Here is a 19,324-nt window from a genome sequence, read left to right as displayed (position 1 = left end):
AATAATAATAATCAATAAATAAATAATAATAATAATAATCAAAATTAATAATCAAAATTAATAATAATAATAATATTATTATTAATAATATGTACATTTGTATATACACATATGTATAGTAATAAATAATCAATAAATAATCAAAGATCACTAATCCGTAGTTAGAAATCACTAATTAATAAGTTCAGTTCAGTTCAGTTCAGTTCAGTTCAGTTCAGCTCAGTTCAGTTCAGTTCAGTTCAGCTCAGTTCAGTCAATCGGAACAGGCCCTTAATAGAAAGAAGATGGAGGGACTAAAATCAAAGAGAGAAAATAAAAAGGTTGAATTAAAGAGGAAAGATGAAGATAAAGTGTTTAATGAAAGAGTTAAGAAGAATTGTATAATTAAAAATAAAAAATATAAAACGACATGTGGCACATTGAGTTGAAGAAGATGATAGGGAAGTGTAATAGAATGATGACATATGTCTTTTTGGTTTTCTTTTTTGAATACTAAGTATAGATATCATAATATAGACTATAAACTAAAGTGACCTGAGTACTCTGTACATCTGATCCCCTCTCTTAGGCTATGTTTAATTTACTTTCCTTTTGTTTATCTAATATGATTTTTTTTTAAAAATTAAATCTGATTGGCGAAAGTACTAAAATACATTAAAATCCATACACATTTTTTTAGAAGTAATCAAAATTTGACAAAATCTACCCGCTAACTTTGGAACGATACTATTTTTAACGTTAGAATAAGCTACTCAAACACTACGTCTGTCACTAACCGCTATCTGAACCATTACCCAAATACTACATTACTTCCTCTACTAACCGCTTTCCGAACCACTACTTAGCTAAATGATTAAACCGCTAATCATTACCTTAAACGCTATTGCCGAAATTCCGAAAAGGTTCTTAAAACCGAGCCCAAACATCCCACCAACCAAAACACCCTCATATCACCGTTGTGAAATTGGGTAAAAAAAAATTCACTTACTAACCAGCTATCTCCGATTTCAAAATTCAAAATCGTCTTCAAAAATTGGCATACTTTCTCTTTTATTATTGTATACTCCACTACAAACTGTTCATCATACCTCCATTCTTCATTTCTTCTCTTCTCCGGCAATCATACTATACTCTACCATTGATTCAAACCTCGAGGAGAGAGAAAATTTTCTGGGGTTTCTCTCTTCTCAACAATGGTGTTGTTGGCCGCAAGCGGCGGCGACACCGTTAAACTTTTCGATGTTTCCGTTGAGTCCGGCGATCCTTGTTTACTGAGTTATACTCCATCGCCTGGTTTTCAAGTTAACTCTGTCAAATGGAATCATACCAGTTAATTGTTTTTTTCCCTTTTTTTGGGTTTTTTTTTTTTTTTTTTTTTTTTTTTTTGGGTTTTTGAATGTTTGATTTGATTTTGATTTCTGGGTTTGTGCAGATTTGGTGGTTGCGAGTGCTGGAGATGATAAGAAGATTACATTGTGGCGTAAAAATGGACAGAGTATGGGGACTATTCCTCTTTTAGGGTCTGAATCTGGGGACAATATTGAGGTGATTTTGTTAATCTTTTTTTGTTTTGATTTAAGTGGGTTTGTTTTTGATTTTTGGAATTTTGATTGCTGAGTTTTTTTTTTTTTAAATGGACAATACTGAATTAATTGTTCTTGTTGATTTTTAGAATTTTGTGTTGAAGAGGAAAAGAGTAGGAAATGAGGGTAGTTGGGTAGCCATTGTGGGAGTATCTTTTGTTATATTTGATTTCCTGGGCTTATCTAGAGTTAGGTGTAATCAGGAACATCTAAGAATTTGTGCGAGTTTTTTTGTTTCAAGGAGGTTTTAAGTATAGTTTTGGGTTGAAAGGAACAAGAGTTGGAAATGAGGGTAATTATGTCACCATTGTAGGAGTATCTTTTGTTGCATTTGATTTTTAGAGTATATCTAAAGTTAGGTGTAACCGGGAACATCTAAGAATTTGTACGAGTTTTTGTTTGGGGGGATTGTTATGTGTAATTTTGGGTTGAAGGGAACAAGTGTTGGAAATGAGGGTAATTGTTTGACATTTGTTGGAGTGGATAGTTTTGGTTTGCCTTTTGTTTTGTTTGTATCCAATGTAAGACAGGCAAACATTGATATTACCTTTGGCTCACTTCGTGTACCTGACTTTAGAATGGCCTGTTGTTTGAGGATTAGACGAAGAAGTTGGAAACCAAAAAGAGTTAAGACTTTAGAACAAAACTACCAGATGAGGAAATAGTTGAAATACAGGGTTTTAATTGTGGCATTGCTCAGTTTAGATGGCTAGGTGTGAAATCTTGGATTAAGGGGAATTATTTAGAGTAATGAGGTCTGACAAGGGAAGGTGAACAGGTGATGAATAAGGTGTTGGACTGGTAGTGCTTAAAGAAGGCAATAGTGGTGGGATCATTACTCTTGTTACTTCGCTAGGGTTGTACTATTCTATTACTGTAGGGGAGTAATGAACCATTAATCACTGTTTGATGTTTGATTATGGAACTATGGAACTTAACTAAAGTTGTTGATGATTTAGGTGCTACTTGCTAGTGAATTCAGTTAATTGTTATCTCGTATACTTCCTCCATTCCCCTAATATTGTAACACTTACCATTTTAGGAAGTCTCACAAATATTGCAACATTACCTTATATGCACATGCTTTCTCTCTATCTCTCTGCTCATCACGTGGGCCCTTATCTTAATTCTCTCTATCTCTCTCCTCATCTTAAATTTCGTGTCTTCCCCCCTTGTTGCAATATTAGGGGAATGTAGGAAATATAAATAATGGTACCAAACAGGCCCGGTTAAATTGAAGTTTGGTTCAGTGTTAACCTTTGTATTTATATTTCAGAGAAATTATATTAGGTAGAGTGATGCTAACAGCTTGGGAAAAAGGTTAATAATTCAGAGAAGTCTTTTTTGGTTTATGAAAAGCTATGTATGTCTCTATGGTGCCGAGCTCATAAGTTAGAATTAAAGCTCTCAACCTTGCATATTGTTGTTATTGTATTGGCATAAGTTAGAATTTTCTATGAAAATATGATGTTTAGCACTCCTTACATCCCATGAGGACCACTACTATTGATTCATCACAGATGTTATGTATTTGTAATGGCTGCGTGTTATAAAACCAGCACCGTGTTTGTATTGTGGAATTGTAAACAGATCTTAGGGGGAATGCAAAAATAGATTTGAGAATTCATAAAGATGAAGGATGTAGAATTCAGACAAATAGTTGATATGATTCTATATGTGCTTCTCTTTTGATGATGTTGTAAAATAAGATGGAATATCCATGAGCCAAACATTTTTTTTTATCATTTGATCAATTTTACAACTAGTAGGCCTAATGCCAACTAAAGGCTAGCTTGAAGTTATTTATCAAACAAGTCAAGGGTGTTGAAGCTATGGGATAACTGCATATTACTCTTTTTGTCGTCTTCTTAATTGTTTGATCAATCAATTTTACTACTAATATGCCTAAAGCCAACTAAAGGTTGGCTTGAATTTATTCATCAAACAAGTCAAGGACGGTGAAGCTTTGGGATAACGGCGTGTTACTCTTTTTGTTGTCTTTCATTTAAAAATTATTTGAAGGTTTTGTGTGGTGAATTCTGCTTTTTTCTCTCATATTTCCATGTATTGAATATTAGCTGCACCAGTTTTAAATATTGGTGTGTTAAAGTATGTTCTTGCATTTAATGTTTTACGGATGGGTTCCAATTCAGGAGCTTTTTCATGATAATTTATCTGACTGCAAGTTGGCTTTTGTTCAAAATGAAACTGAGTACGCTCTTTATAAGAAATTCAAGTGGATTGTATATATGAATTTTGTTTATGATAAACTGGATTCCTGGATCCGATTCTCTTTTTTGGTGTTCCTGACAACATTATGACTAGTCTGTGAGAGTTATTTTAAGCCTTTTGTGTGTGTGTGTGTTGGGGGGGGGGGGGGGATGCACCTGCGTGCATGCGCTTCTAATTTTGAAGGTGGTTTTCTACTCTGTTTCTTTGATTTTTATCTGAAACTTTTCTGATGTATTACAGGAGGCTATATCATCCATTAGCTTCAGTAACAAATCCTCTAGATACTTGTGTTCCGGGGGAAGTGGTCAAGTTGTTAGAATATGGGATCTACAGAGAAAGCGTTGTATCAAATGGTTGAAAGGTCATACTGGCTCAATATCAAGTGCTATGTATAATTGCAAAGATGAACACTTGGCTTCCATCAGTACAAACGGGGATCTTTTGGTCCACAACCTTGCCTCTGGATCTAGAGCTGCTGAACTGAAGGATCCTCACGGACAGGTTGGTTTTCTGTTTCTGTATCTCGTCAAGTCTTATACATCCTTCTGTTTTGGCTATGCTAAATGCTCATGTATTGGATGTTAAGACCAGATGTTGAGAGTACTTGATTATTCTCGAGTAAGCCGGCATCTCTTGGCAACAGCTGGTGATGATGGCTCTGTTCATTTGTGGGATACAACCGGTAGAAGTCCGAAGGTATGTACGAGATGAATTTTATGATAAGAGGCATTTATGATCTTTGTGTAATTTTCCTTTTTTTTTTTTTTTTTTTCCTTTTTATTGAAAAACTTTCTAGATAGCACCTGAATCCTTTATGTAAAGATAGAAATCTGATTTGTGCTTCCCTTTCATGAATTTCTGTGAATATAGGCCAGTGGTGTTTGCTTTTTTTTTTTTGGAGTCATGTACCACCTTCCATTTCTTTGAGTTGGTTACAGATTACAGTTACTGTTGGTACAAAGATTAAAGATAGGAGAGAGTCAGAGAGAGTTTAGCGAGTAGGTCATGTGTAAGAAAATGTTGGACAGATAGTATTGTAAATGGGGTTTATGCCTTTATGTAACAAACAATAGGAAAGTAAGTTTTGGGAAGTGGATCTTGTGTATGAAAAATTAGGGAAGAGAGTAACCAATTTAAAAGAACGGTTGTAATCTATGGCATTTGACTTTTTTCTATTACTTTATCTGTTTTTTTATTAGTTGACACATTTCATTTAGGCACGCTTTCCAATGTATACTTTTAGATGTAAATAACTAAATATCTTTGATTACGTATTTTAGCAAAAATTATAAAATTGGGTATTTGGAAAATAGATGTTGAGACGGAATCTATCAAGACCGCACATGACTATGTTTTTTCTAACAATAAATCACAAAACAAAGTCAATGTAAGTTATGTGAATAGTGCCCAAAGTCAATATGTGTCAACTAAAAAAAGGAAGAAGTATTTAATGGTTGTTGGTATCTTGGGTTTGACAATCGGACCCATTGCTGTTAGTTGATAGATTTAAAATTGATTGTAGAATTTGATGTAATCATGTAGGCACTTAACAGTAGAAGGATTTAAATTACCAATCTTATATCCATACACTTGCCAACCTGTTGTAAAAAATTTTGAAATCTGGTTTAAAATTTCAGGAATTTCAGGTTATCTAATTTCTTGTACAATAGCCTTGATTTTATTTTTATTTATTTATTTTTTTTTTTTGAGAATTTTACTAAAGAAATAGATATTTAGCCTTACACGTTTACTCCTTTGTATTCAATAGGTCTCTTGGTTAAAGCAGCATTCAGCACCTACTGCTGGTCTGAGCTTTTCTCCTTCAAATGACAAGGTCTGGTTTTAATTTTCTCAAATTTTGCTTTTGAATCTTGTAAAATTTCTAAAGACATTGAAAGTAATTTGCTAACACGGAAATTTATGCAGATGATTGCTACAGTTGGTCTTGATAAAAAGCTGTATACTTTCGACTCAGGCACGAAAAGGTCTTCGTTTTGCATTTCTTATGAAGCCCCCTTTTCTTCATTGGCATTCAGAGAGGATGGCTGGATATTGGCTGCTGGAACAAGCAACGGTCGTGTGGTTTTCTATGATGTTCGTGGAAAACCTCAGCCTTTTACTGTTCTTCGTGCTTATGGACATTCAGAGGTAACTTTTGTGGTTTACACATCTATACGTTAAATCGTCGTATTCCCTGCTCTTAAAATATGAAGGCAAATTGTTCATGGCTTCCTGCTATGCTATTATTTCATATCAATGTCAGCCATGAGGATTCTGAATTTAAAGGGCTGAGATCTCTATGACTCTATGAGCGCAAGTACCAGATTAAGGCTTGTGTAAATTACCTTATCACCCTAACAGATATTGTCTCGTCGGTGTATATGAAGGCTCGTACGTCATTCTATTAAAATTGCGGTTATGAATTTTAATACTATTCATGAGATAGAGTATTGAGGTAAGGATTACCATTATAGCAGTCGGTACTAGAACTCCTGATAAATAAAAATTAAGAACTAGCTAATAAAGGGGCTGGATGCATTTTTTCATTACTCCCTGATTCCAATGCCTTTGAATGGCTTGATCACTTAATGGAATTATGATGAGAATCAGGAACCGTTCATCTAAGCTATAGTGCTCACAAACGACTTGTGAACATAATTTTTGAATCACACAAACTTATATGATTGAGCGAGGCTTTGTTCTTGTTCAAGCTAAGCTTACTTGTCTAATAAATGCATAAGTGTGTTGATCCTGGGATGGTCAAAGTCTCAGCTCATATACACCCTAATTTACACATGCATTGTGAAATGAGATGTTTGATGTTAATCTTTGGAGAGATGTGCTCACTCTTTTTAGGGGACTCTTTCAAATTTTTAAGTCCACAACCTAGCCAACCCCACTTATGATGGAGGAGGAAGATTTTTGTGGATGACTAAACAAAATAATCACTTTTGGTTCATGTAGCCGACCCCACTTATGGGATTAAGGCTTTGGTTGATTGGTTTAAGTCCACAATGTGATTAGGGGATGTTTTGCATCTGTTGTAGCTGGTACTGTTTAAATTTACCTTACCTATTCGAAAATATTTGACTAAGCCATTAGTATCTTTAATAACTGATAAGAAAAATTATTAAAAATGATATCTAGAATTATATGTTGAGGCGAACATAACAATTCCCCTCATAATTATATACTTCCGTTTTTTATTAGTTAACACATTTAGTTTTGGCACACAAATTAAGGAGAGGTAAAATAGAAAAGAAAATACAAAAATACCCCTTCTATTTTACATTTTTACCCACCCCACAATTCCACTTGCCACTACCCCTTCCCCAACGACTGTAGAACACCAGCCACCAAGCCAACCTCCACCTCCACCTCCACTTTTATTTTACCCTTCTCTTTAATTCGCAACCACTAGACGCCATCTTCATTGACCCTTTTTTCTGCAAAAGAAAATTGAACCCAAGCCACAAATTAAAGTACTCGAACAGTTAAACTACATCTTCCTTAAAGTCGTGGTGTTGATGGTGGTGATGAGGGTTTCGATGTGCGGAATTGAAAGAGGATTTGATAATTGGGGGTTATAGCGGTGGTGGTGCGATGGAGGGAGGAGAGTAAAGGAGTTGACAATTAGATTTTAATTAGAAGGCAAGGAGAAGAGGTGAGATAACTTCGGCGGCAGAGGTAGGATCCTTGCTGCCATTAATGGTACTTCGCCATATTAGTGTTAAAAATTTTCCATTTTTTCCTCGATCCCAAGCACCCAACTCCCTCACCGACCCAAATGATCTTAAATTAGAGGTATTTCATACTTGTTTGAGTTGGAGGTAGAAGAAGATCGAGAGGCGGCAATGTGAAATGACAGTGGCTGTGAAGCAGGAGAGATAAAATGGAGAGGTATTGGCCTAGTGATTGAAAAGAGAGGAGAGAGAGTGTTAGCATCTGCCATCGGGTAAGGCGATGGTGAAGGGAGGAGAGAGAATATAAGTGAGAGGGTAAATTTGACATTTTACCACCCAAACCTTGCCTAAAATAGAAGCGTGTCAACTAATAATAAACCTTTTTTTTTGGAGAAACTAATAATAAATTTCCCAAAGAGGTTTCGCGTCAACTAAATAAAAATGGATGTAGTATTTCGTGACATAAATCACGAAAGACGGTCAAGGAGAGTGTGTGAATAGTTCTACAGTCAAAACATATTAATTAAAAGAAATGAAGTATATCTAACTTTGCAGCAGAATCTGAGGATAAATTAATATATGAAATATGTAGGAATTTAACTCTTTTGATTAGTATATCTGAATTCTTTGGGAGGCTTTCTAGTGTATTTTGTTCAGGAAATCTTTATGAGCGGAGTTAAATATGAGTTTTGGAGTAAACTAAGGCCTTATTCTGTTCTCCTTGGATAAGGGCCCATAAGGCCATAACAATTCAACCGTTTAAAATTAATTCAGATAAGCTCAAGTAAGCTGAGACAAGGGTTAATAAGTTTAAATAACAGCGAATCTGTTCAGAAAAGGTTAGTCTAGTAAAACAAAAGAAGTCCAAGTATTTGGGAAGGTTTTATTTCATTTTTTTTCCTTTGTTATTTGTCAAAATCGTAAGTATTTCTGACTTTGACATTAATTTTTCAGGCTGTCACAAGTTTATGTTGGCAAAGATCAAAGCCCATCGATGTGAATGAGAAAAACTGCACGGCTGATATAGCTCTTTTAGGAGGGGCTGTCGAGGACTCAATTTTAATGCCTGACCCGCTTCCTTCTGCAACATTAACCAGTGCTCCACAAGCAACAACTTTTTCTGGTCCTCGTCGTTCGAGCTCTGCTGTGGAATCATCCTTTGCTGCAACTTTTACGAACAATAATCAGAATTCAGAGGAAACTCCTCATAGAAGCTCATTGAGGACTGGTGGAGTATTGCCAAGATTACAAGCAACTAGGAACTATAACTTTAAGGATGATATGGATGTTTTCTCCCCACTCTTAGATGTTCCAATCACACCCTCACTTGATAAACTATGGAATGACAATGATTTATCCCGAAAAGACCAACCTGGCGATAAAAAAGTCTCTCCACTATTTCCCAATCGAAAATTCACACTTCCGGAAACTGTTAATGATATACACCCAATTTTTGACTGGAAACCCGGTCCAGCTGCTAAACAGGTATGGATTTTTCTCTTTAATCTTCTCAGGTTGTAGCAACTTGCATGTGATTGCATTTATAATATCTCATGAATGTTCAAGAACTGCTGCAACTGCATCTTTGCAAGTAACTGTTATCTTCATTGCCTGTTAGTTTGAAGATATTGTGCTTATCTGGCTTTTGAAGTATGCGTGATCTTTGTTTGTTCTCTCTTGGTCATTGTGATTAGATTGAATATTAAACTAACAATTACATTTCTAGTAGTAAAAACCTGCAATGGGGAAAAATTGTATGTAATACATATTTTGTTTCAATTTTTATTTGTCTAATAAAGCTCTTCTATAACAAATCTGCTTTTTTATAGCAAATCAATAATTACTCTTAATTTCCTACAAAGGCCACAATTATTGGCCATACATTTACTGTCTGTTTACATACAGATTGTATGGTAGGTAAAAGATTAGAAGAATTTGCACTGACTCTAAATTCACAAAGGCATGTAAGTAATGATAGTATATCTTGTATGAATTTATTTTTCTTACATCTAGTACAAAATTTTCTAAAAATATTTCAGTTAACTTGCAGACAAATTTTGTGATTTGTGTCCACTTCTCATTAAATAGCACCTCTCTTAGTGATATAGCTGAATTTGGTGTTGAACTTACCAGCTAAAAGTCCAATTTTTGTTTTAATTTGCGGCAATTTTATTTTTCTAGGATGACTTCCATTCATCGATTCCCGGTTCCACTCCTACTGCATCGTCCAGAAGTGAGGATTCATCTATTACTCCTCCAGAAGCATGGGGTGGTGAGAGACTATCAGATAAGATTGCCCTTCATCGTCAATCTCTAGCATCACGTCTCAGTATGTCAACATCTACCAGTACATCGACTTCAACGTTCACTGGATTGCAAGATCCATCTGCAAGCCAGTCTGCCTTGAGTTACTCTACGAGCACAAGTCTTATGTCAAACTTTCGAGCAAAAGATACATCATCTGGACAAGAAAATTCACCTGGAACATTTGGACATGTCCCCTTTAGTGCTCTCTTGAATGTTGGTTCAAAACCTGCCACAGGTCAGGCAAATCCTGAAGCTATTGGATCTTTGAATCCTTCTCGAAGATTTTCCACCTATGCTGAAAGGATTGGCAGTTCTGCAGCATTTACTGATGGAGTTTCTGCTTCATTGGGTTCGCCTAAAACCAAGAAAACAGGAGTTGAAACCCGGGAAGAACTTCAGAATAGTTTGTTGGCCAGATCTGATACAGCATATGCCGCCGAACCTGGATTGCTTCCATCTGTTAATGTATGTATTAACATAGATGTGTTAACTAACCACATGCTGTATGATTTGATTTTGAAATGTATTTTCTGAATTTTTTGCTACATTTTTAATGATGAAATACCATGAATAAGACTAAATAAGTTCCTTTTCCTGCTTCAGGGAGCACCAAATTTACATCAAAGAACACCTCAAGCTGACCTGCAGCACGGATCCTCCAACTTCACCCTTCAACTGTTTCAACATACGCTACAAGAAACTCTATCATCCTTCCAAAAATCAATACATGAAGACGTGAGGAATCTTCATATTGAAATTCTAAGGCAATTTCATATGCAAGAGGTATGTATCATACTAGCACTTAAAATACACTTGCTCTGTTTTCTAGGTTCTGCAAACTTGTTACTGCTTTACCTTCCTTGCTCTGTACCTTTCTTTCTACGCTTTGGTACACTGGTACTTTGGTGCACTTGCTCACATGTTGGCGGTTTCATATTGTTGTACAGACAGAAGTTTCAGGTTTTATGAACAGAGTCGTGGACAAACTAGATTCACTTACGGAAGAAATTCAGGCATTGAAGAAAGAAAATGAACGGCTTCGCCAATTGCTTTGAAAACTCAAAGATCTTCGGATTTTCTTTGTATTCTTTTATTTGGAGGAGGGTGTTTGGTTGTTGGTTCCATTTTTATTCTTTCTTTTTTGGGGTTTTCCTGTATATATGCATCACCGAGTGGGTGATGCTTTTTTTTTTTTTTTTTTTTTTTCTTTTCCTTTTTAATTCCAATTTCCTGAGCCAAGACATTTTTTTTTTTTTTTTTTTTTTTTTTTTTTTGGCTTAGCATTGCAGGAAATCATGTGATTATAGCTAGAGAAAATGAGTGTTAGGATTACAAGGCTTTTTGTCTCCGTGATTTGAATTGTGTGAAAAAAGAAAAAAAAAAATTGCTAATCCTTTTGATTATCAAATTATGCAGTTTGGCCCTTGATTCAAGATTTCAAATTCAACCCAATTCTGTAATGAGAATTAACTATTACTGAATGCTCTCGTATTCCAGAACCAAACATTGAAGAGTATCTTAGGTTGGTGTGTACCAAAATGATTGATTAGTGATCTCAAAACGATTATGCATGGGAACTTGAGGGGAGATGGGGGGAATGATGATGTGATCGAGTTGCTATAGAGTCAATGAGCATATTTCGTTTGGAAAAAGCTTCATGTAGATGTTCGTATTGGCAGTATGTTTTTGTTTAGAGGTTTGTTTACAGAAGGAATGTAAATTCTGTAAGGCCTTATTCAAGCTTCCAAAGTGTCTACTGCTCTTTAACAGCTGAGGCGATATTTGGTAAATACAATAAGGGATGAGTAATCCTATGAAAAATCAATTGAAGGTCAAATTCGCTCTATGACTAGACATAATATGTACGAAGAACTTCTTGCTTTCCAATATCAACCTATGCTTGAGCTATGGGTGCCATATTTGACTGCTCGATTCCCTTTTGATGTAATCATATAGTTTTATGCCTTTAATGTGTGTTCCGAATAACTAATCTTCTCCTTTCTGCTATTATGTATCGTTAATTTATGTTAAATTCTAGTGATACTGTCAAAATAATCAGGCTTAAAGCATACTTGTATAATTCTATAAAAAAGAACACTGGTTGTTTCAAAAAAATAAAAATAAAAAAGAACACTGGTTTGGTCATTTGATTGCATTGTATAATCAATTGATGTTTTAGAAGTTTCTATTACTACCTCCGTCAAACAGCAGCGTAGAAGTTTCTAATACTGCGTAATTAATATCTTTGAAAAGGCTATTTTTGGCTTATGATAAATCTTCTGGCATAAAAAGCCTTGAACACTGGTGCATCTGTTTATCTGTCTCAATTACTAACCAGCTTAGCTTACAGATCAATATAGCATTTCTTCCCTGGCTCGTCGTGTTAAAAACGATAAACTAATTATAGATGAAATGCTGCTAATTGTGCCTGTGTCCTTGTTTTATTAAAATTATTATTTGTTGCTTAACTTGGGATTTAGGACCTGTATACACGTATAATGTATGTACGGCGCTAATCTCCTCTTCAGGCTCTACCGCTCTTGTGGTTGGAACTTGGAAGTCTTCACTAGAACATCATGGCTCCTACATTGGTAAGAGCTTCTGGAAATTTGACAGAAGCTTTCAGAATTGAATTACAATTAATGATGTGATGCTTAACATGTAATAACACATCCTACCTTTCCGAAATATGTACCTATATTCCATACCAAAATAAGTTGCGTATATAGTTTGCATTACATGTGCAGGAATTTTTTAACTTATGGCTTCATTGTTGTCTCTTAATACGGTTACAACTCTTACAAGTGGCTTTACTGCAAAAATTCAAACTCAGAAATGCTGGATAATTTCATGACTACTACGCTTTATTTTCTGTACAATTACTAGCGTTTATTAATTACTAATTTACAATCCAGAATTATACAACTCGTGCATTCAGGATCTTTGCTTCAAAAAGTACAGAACTGTGTGACTTCATTTCGTATGCTATCAATCCAGGCGTCTTCTCAGGGACAGGAATGCCATCTGACGAGAAAAATCCAGGAAATGCAAGAGCTGTGTCAAGTAATCGTACCCAAGTCATTCCCTCAGGGGGTGGTGGTAAAATTATATTTTCTGAATGTTCCCCGGCGTTGAAGGCAGCATACAAGTCACCCTTCACGAGGGAGGACTCCGAGCCTCTGTTGTCAGCCTTCAATTCCATAGCCAGAAATTTAGCTAGTGGATCATCCCATCTCGGTGGAGACAAGTCACAGTGATACCAACCAATATTTTCTTCTTCCAAAAATTCCCTCTTCTGCAGAAGATCACCACGCCTCTCTCTCAGAGAAATCAAAAATGAAATAAGCTGTGTGATCTGGACACCAAAAGCAGTGTTAAGAGCACTCCAATTGAAAGGTTTTCTTTTGCTGTATGAAGGGGAACCGCCAGTAGATTGGCCACACTCATCTCCCATATTTAATACAGGAACACCAAGTGAAACAAATAATATAAAGAGAAAGTTACGAATTTGTTTGAGGCGCGTTTCAAGGACAACTTTCTGATCTGTAGGGCCTTCTTCCCCACAGTTCCAACTAAATTCAGAAGCAAGGTCACTGCTGCTGAAGCTAACCAAATCAACTAGAGGAAGACCAAAGTTCCTGGCAACATAATTGAAAGAATACGATGGACCTCTTCCAGCAGAAAAAATGTCCCCGCTTCCACAAAGTCGTGTTGCTAGACTGCTTATAAGTCCTTCACCCCTCAGAAAATTTCTCACATCAATACAAAATTTAGAATTTATTTCAGCCCATCGTTTCCAATGAGGAAAGCAGGTTTCTTTGGATTTCACATCATAAGGATCCCAAAAATCTGCAATTATCTTCGTTTTTGAAAGTACAGGATCAAAAGCAATAGTTTCGACCAAAGGAGGGCGAGACAAGCTCTCTCCATAAGAGCCTCTCAAGAGATCTGAAGCATTTATGAAGCAAAATCCATCTATATGAAACTCTATCACCCAATACCGGAGACTATCAACAATGATCTGCTGCATGTTTGGATAGTTACAGTTCAAAGCGTATCTGATACTCAATTCTCCGTCTTTATCAGCATAAAAATAGGATAAAGGGTCGATTTTCTGGAGTATTCCTTCTTCAGTGGTATGAGTGAAAACAACTTCCAAGTAAACCTCTATTCCATTGGCATGCATTGTCTTTACCATCTCTTTCATTGAATTAATAGCAGATACAGAATCGCCGGCAGGTCCATACACCTGCATGGGTGAAAAATAATGAAATGGATAATAGGGGTCCTTTCTGTCATCGCATGGAAAAACTGGCTCCAATAATATGCTATTGATACCAAGATTTCTGAAATGCTGAAGTTTTTCAGTAGCACCAGAGAAGTTTCCAGAAAACTCATCAGGCAGTTTACTGGACTTGTCCCCAGTAAATTGCATAACATTTAATCGATAGAGAACTAATTTCTCCAAGATTAATCCAGGACGGGCATCACTACCCCAATCAAAAGCTGGTATAGCATGTAATTGACCAAGATCAGGTAGACCAGGAAGCTTCTTCCTTAACAGTTTAGCATATGGATCTAAAATAACCCTGCTACTACTTTCACTAAATACAGCTCCTTTGCATTGGTATCCATAACTCACAAAGGGTCCAACACTATCAAAGGACGCATGCCAGATATCACCAGTTCTATTCACATATGGATCCAGTTCAATCTCTAAAGCAGGTTTCTCTGACCCATTATCATCGAACAAACAAAGGACAACACTTTCTGCATTTCTAGAGAAAAGAGCGAAGTTCATCCTACCATCATTGGAGAAAGAAACACCCAGTGGAGCTGGATACCCAGCTGCAAAGCCAATAGGAACACAGAAATCGGTTTGTCTATGACTTTTTATCTGGAAACTTTCTGAATCAGCGCCATCTATATAACTCAACATGAATGAGAGATAAAATGGGGCTAAATATGATTCAAATTCTATTTCAACTACGTAAGTGCCAACAGAGTTTCTCCTCAGAGATATCTGGGAAATGGCCTTCTCAGGTGCTGAGGTTTGGAATTCAAGATGAATGAAAGATGAAGAGTCGGATCTATATATACCCCAATTTAGTACCAGCTTCTCCGGGTTACCATTCAGTTGAGAAGGACAAACCTCAATATGCGCCGAATACTTTAAACTTCTCTTCCCGACAGCTACCTTCACTTGACCACCATTCTCAGTCCTAAAATGGTATTTTGACAATCCTTGCTCAGCCTTTTCAAGGGGGATTCCAGCTAAAGCTCTAGCTTGGAGACCTAGCTTTTTAGCAGGCCGCATTTTGGAAAAACCATAGCTTTCATGAAACACATGTTGCCACCCAAATTTTCCTTCACGTATTAAATCCCTTCCTTCATACGAAATACACGTACAAGCAAATTTTCTTGATAAATGTGCACTAGTATTATTGATTGTTTGAAACAATCCCACAGGTCCGGATGTTAAAATCACTGCCATTGACTGCTACCAGATTGGACATAAATTCCAGAGTTTCTCAACAAGATGCTACAATTAATTTACACCTGTTCGGTAGAGGAGTAAGTAGTAAGTCTAAAAACTCAGTTATGCTGAGGGTGTAAAAGTACTAATTCATAGCCAACAAGAAAGCACATGCAGCAAATGGGTTTCGAAGAAGCACAAAAGCTTGTTCAACACAATCTTCCTATCAATTCCAAGTCCAATATAAACACGACGATTGTTCAGAAAGTATCAAAAGTATCTCCACACTGCTTGTCAGCTAAACCTCATCAAACATGTAATAGTTGAATCAAAGCAGCATCATAACAAATAAATATCTCCTCAATATAATCGAACATTAAACACAAATTCTCGATATCACTTCACAAAATCTTATGAGCATCATGAGACACCATTATCTGATGCTACGAAAACTTTAATATGTCATTATTGATCTTTGCATAAACGGGGTTAGTCATAACATTAATTGGGTTAAAACAAGGAAGACTAACTCTAATGCAACAATTGAAGGGGAGTTACAGATAATGGAGACACATTGTACAATCAATTACAGTAATCAAATAGTGCAGCCCTACTCAAAGGTAAACATGATTGCCAACCAGATTTTGCTAAATTAAATTTCATAATCATGTAAACTAGTAATTTTTAATCCAACAATTGAAACCCAGATAACTAACTAATACAATCAATCATTTCAATCAACTACAATTTTTTTCCCTATGAAAAATACAAGCCCTATTCATTTCAATGTAATTCAGTGCATATCCAACAAAATTCTAATACCTTGTATATCTTATTTGAGCTTGCAAAAGTGAATTGTAAAAATCAAAATACAATTTAAATTCAAATTATTACCTGGGGAATGAATGATTCTGGAATCCAAATTCTGGGATGTTTTGATTTGATCCTGAATTAGGGAATAGAAGGAAGGACGATCTTTTGTTTGTTTGGGTATTGTGGGAGGAGAGAGAAAATGAGAACTGATTGACAATGCGATATGTTAGGAGATTATCTAGGCATGGCTGCCATTGTTTTTTATTTTCAAGCACTGAGCAAGACTCAAGAATAGTACTTGTGAATTGAGATAATTGATGAAGAATGTAAGATCCAAAAAGAATTTGCTAATTTCCCCGCCAGGCGCCAGCCCCAAGAGTAGGACCAAGAATTCAGTGGGTCCGAATCCTTAGTCGGTTCGAATTCATACAAAGATTCGGTTTGAACCGGTTTTGAATTTAACTAGTGTATGACTTGGATGATGCTTTAAGTTGCTACATTATACGGAGTATTTGTTTAGTTTGACAGCTAGGTTAGGTCCTATGTATGTATCGTAATTTTTTCTATTTATCATTTAGTTTAACACGGTATTTAATTATAAAATTTTAAGAAAATTTTGACATTTGCTATCACTAAAAATACCATGTTTCATATTTACTACCTGTTAATTTTTTTTTTTTTTTTTTTTACATTACTACCACCTAAATCACACTTTGTTAAGAATAACTATCTGATGCCTAATATCGTTACTATTTTTGTTAGTGGGGCCCAACCACCGTCTAGCCACCCCTCCATCCCCAGCCACCTCACTACCACCTTCAGCCACTGCCCCGAAGACTGAAACGTCACTGCCACCCCGGCCCCTTCGCTTGCCGGACAACCCATTCCCCACGTCGGGGACCCGATCCTCCGCCCCTACCAAAAGCCCCTTTCCTTCCCACAAAACCCTAGAAAAATCTGTCATCTACCATACCCCTAAACCCCCCCAAATCGTTCCTCCTCTACCCTAAAAAACCTTGGCCGCTAGGGTTTCGGGGCTAGGCAAAGAGTGATCGGGAGGTTTCAAGGGTAGGGGAGAGGTTTTTCTAGGGTTTCGTGGGAGGGAAAGGGGTTTCGCCGTGGTGAATCTGGTTTAGGGGATAGGGAGAGGAGCGGTGCCGCATCGCACGAAGGGATTCACGTCTGGGATTGAAAAATTAATTTTTAATTGAAAATTATATAATTTGATTGAAAAATTAATTTTTAATTGAAAAATATATAATTTGATCATGCATATTTTAGGCTAAATACAATATAGAAAGTAGAGAGGTTGTTACTCAAAGTGTTACTGTGCACAATCCTAATCGGTTATACTTTCCTTCCATACATGATGTAGCAAAACCAAAAGATTTGCTCATTTGTTAAATAATTCTAATGACAATAAATTTTACTAAAAATAATGGATATAAAAATTATAAATAGACTTAGTAGTAAAAAGTATGAAATATTGTGAAAGAAATTAATTAAACATATAATAGTTATAATGGGCAATTTGATATTAAAGGACATTATTTTAGATTTTATACAAACTAAAAGTCATAATTTAATTACAATGAGTTTTTTGGTAAGTGGTTTTGGAGGGAAAACATTTTACAATATTTTGTCAAGTGTTCTCTAAGTTTCGCCTTTAGTATAATGTAATTGATTGATTTAAACAAGTCTAAAAAGTGTCATAAACTTGTTTAGTCCAAAGTTGGGATAACGTTAAACATTATTCAACTCCTAAATTACATATATAACCCAACCCAATACAAAATAATGTGACTAAATTAAACAATTTGATAAAGTTAATTATATTTACATGAGCTTATTACTCGCAATTGGAGACGGAGCAACCCATCCTTAAGAATTTGATGTTTCTTCTTAGTCCCTTTTTTATCAAAAATGCAACAACCACAATCAAATTTCATGGAAATGAAATAACTCCTTTCAGTTTGCAAAATATCACTCTTCTTCTCCTCCTCCACCAATGCCCCACGTATGATGCAAGCTTTTGTGCCAATGTCAAATTTAAAGTCCTCCATTCCTGGTGCGTCTACAAGGATGTGTATATCATTCCCTTTACCACCATTACTGACCCATTTCTTAATGATGCAAGATCTTGTAAAACCAATTATCAATGGGTTGACTTCACAATTCTCTTGAATCAAAGAGACTGACAAAAAAAAAAAAAAACATATATATTGGAAACATAAATATAAAAAAAATTAAAAAAATATATATACTACCTCCGTATTTTTTTAGTTGACACGTTTTGAATTCAACACACTTTTCTTAAACCGTGTTTTGTGATTAGACGTAATGAAAAATATAGTCATGTAGGAACTTATACATTAGATTCATGTATATTTTCAAACGTGACTTAAGAATCGTGTCAACTAAAAAGAAACGGAGAAAGTATATGCTTACTCCGTATTCAAAAGAATGCAACAAGTTTTTTTTTCACACACATTTTGAGGAAGAGAGTTAAGGGTGTGAACGACCAAATTAAACAAAATAATTTTAACAGAACCAAGTTTGAGATTATAAGTTGTTGTGTTAAAATTATTTTGATTAATTTGTTCATTTATACCGTTAAATCTCTTCCTCAAAATGCGTAAAAAATACTTGTCGTAATCTTTCCAATATATATATAACTTAAATGAGATTCATTGCAATTTTCCTCACTTTCACCAAGAGTAGAAACATCATCACGAGAACTTGTGGATTCCAAATTACCTAAGAGACAAATTGACAACAAAATGTCAAAAGATTTATACATAAAACATAACTACTTCTCTAAATCAAAAAAATATGAATAATGTTTTACTGTCATACCAAAAATAAGATGATCCTCGGAAGATTCCTTTGCAACTTTCCCACCTTGTCATTTAAAAAACAAAAAGAAAAAAAAAATAAATAAAATAAAAATAAAAGCTTATTACGGAGTAAATTTTTTCAATATATATTAAGAAATTACTCTATAGATAAATAAAACCAAAAATGGTTTAATACCTCTATATTTAAGGATTTGAAGATCTCCTTGTGTGTTGTGAAAAATTAAGCTCAAAGAGCCATTAACAAGAGTATGTTGAAACTCAATTTCATCTAATTTTGTTTTGAAATTTATAACACTTGCATATGCTCTTACACATTTAGGCCACTCTTCAAAAGTCGGGACTTTACCACAAAATCGAATTTGGTTTTTCTCA

At 35.4% G+C, this 19,324-nt stretch overlaps 1 protein-coding gene and 1 pseudogene across 2 annotated transcripts; one reads left to right on the top strand and one right to left on the bottom strand.

The window, feature by feature from the left end:
• Positions 1-1,045: 1,045 nt before the first annotated feature.
• LOC145630510 (protein NEDD1-like) lies at positions 1,046-11,677 on the top strand. Its single transcript, XM_081682770.1, has 10 exons — positions 1,046-1,329; positions 1,433-1,545; positions 4,056-4,316; positions 4,407-4,511; positions 5,584-5,649; positions 5,742-5,963; positions 8,453-8,983; positions 9,680-10,270; positions 10,409-10,588; positions 10,753-11,677. Exons 1-10 carry the CDS (start codon positions 1,194-1,196, stop codon positions 10,858-10,860), a joined length of 2,313 nt encoding a protein of 770 aa, XP_081538896.1. The 5' UTR covers positions 1,046-1,193; the 3' UTR covers positions 10,861-11,677.
• An 807-nt stretch (positions 11,678-12,484) lies between these two features.
• LOC145631973 (isoamylase 2, chloroplastic pseudogene) lies at positions 12,485-16,419 on the bottom strand (annotated as a pseudogene). Its single transcript, XR_014112431.1, has 2 exons — positions 16,176-16,419; positions 12,485-15,364 (listed from the first exon to the last, which is right to left on the bottom strand). The product of XR_014112431.1 is annotated as an isoamylase 2, chloroplastic pseudogene (transcript).
• Positions 16,420-19,324: the final 2,905 nt, after the last annotated feature.

Source organism: Chenopodium album, chromosome 5 (assembly GCF_948465745.1).
Source record: "Chenopodium album chromosome 5, dcCheAlbu1.1, whole genome shotgun sequence".
Taxonomy (NCBI): Eukaryota; Viridiplantae; Streptophyta; class Magnoliopsida; order Caryophyllales; family Amaranthaceae; genus Chenopodium; species Chenopodium album.
This window is presented reverse-complemented; position numbering and strand designations above follow the sequence as displayed.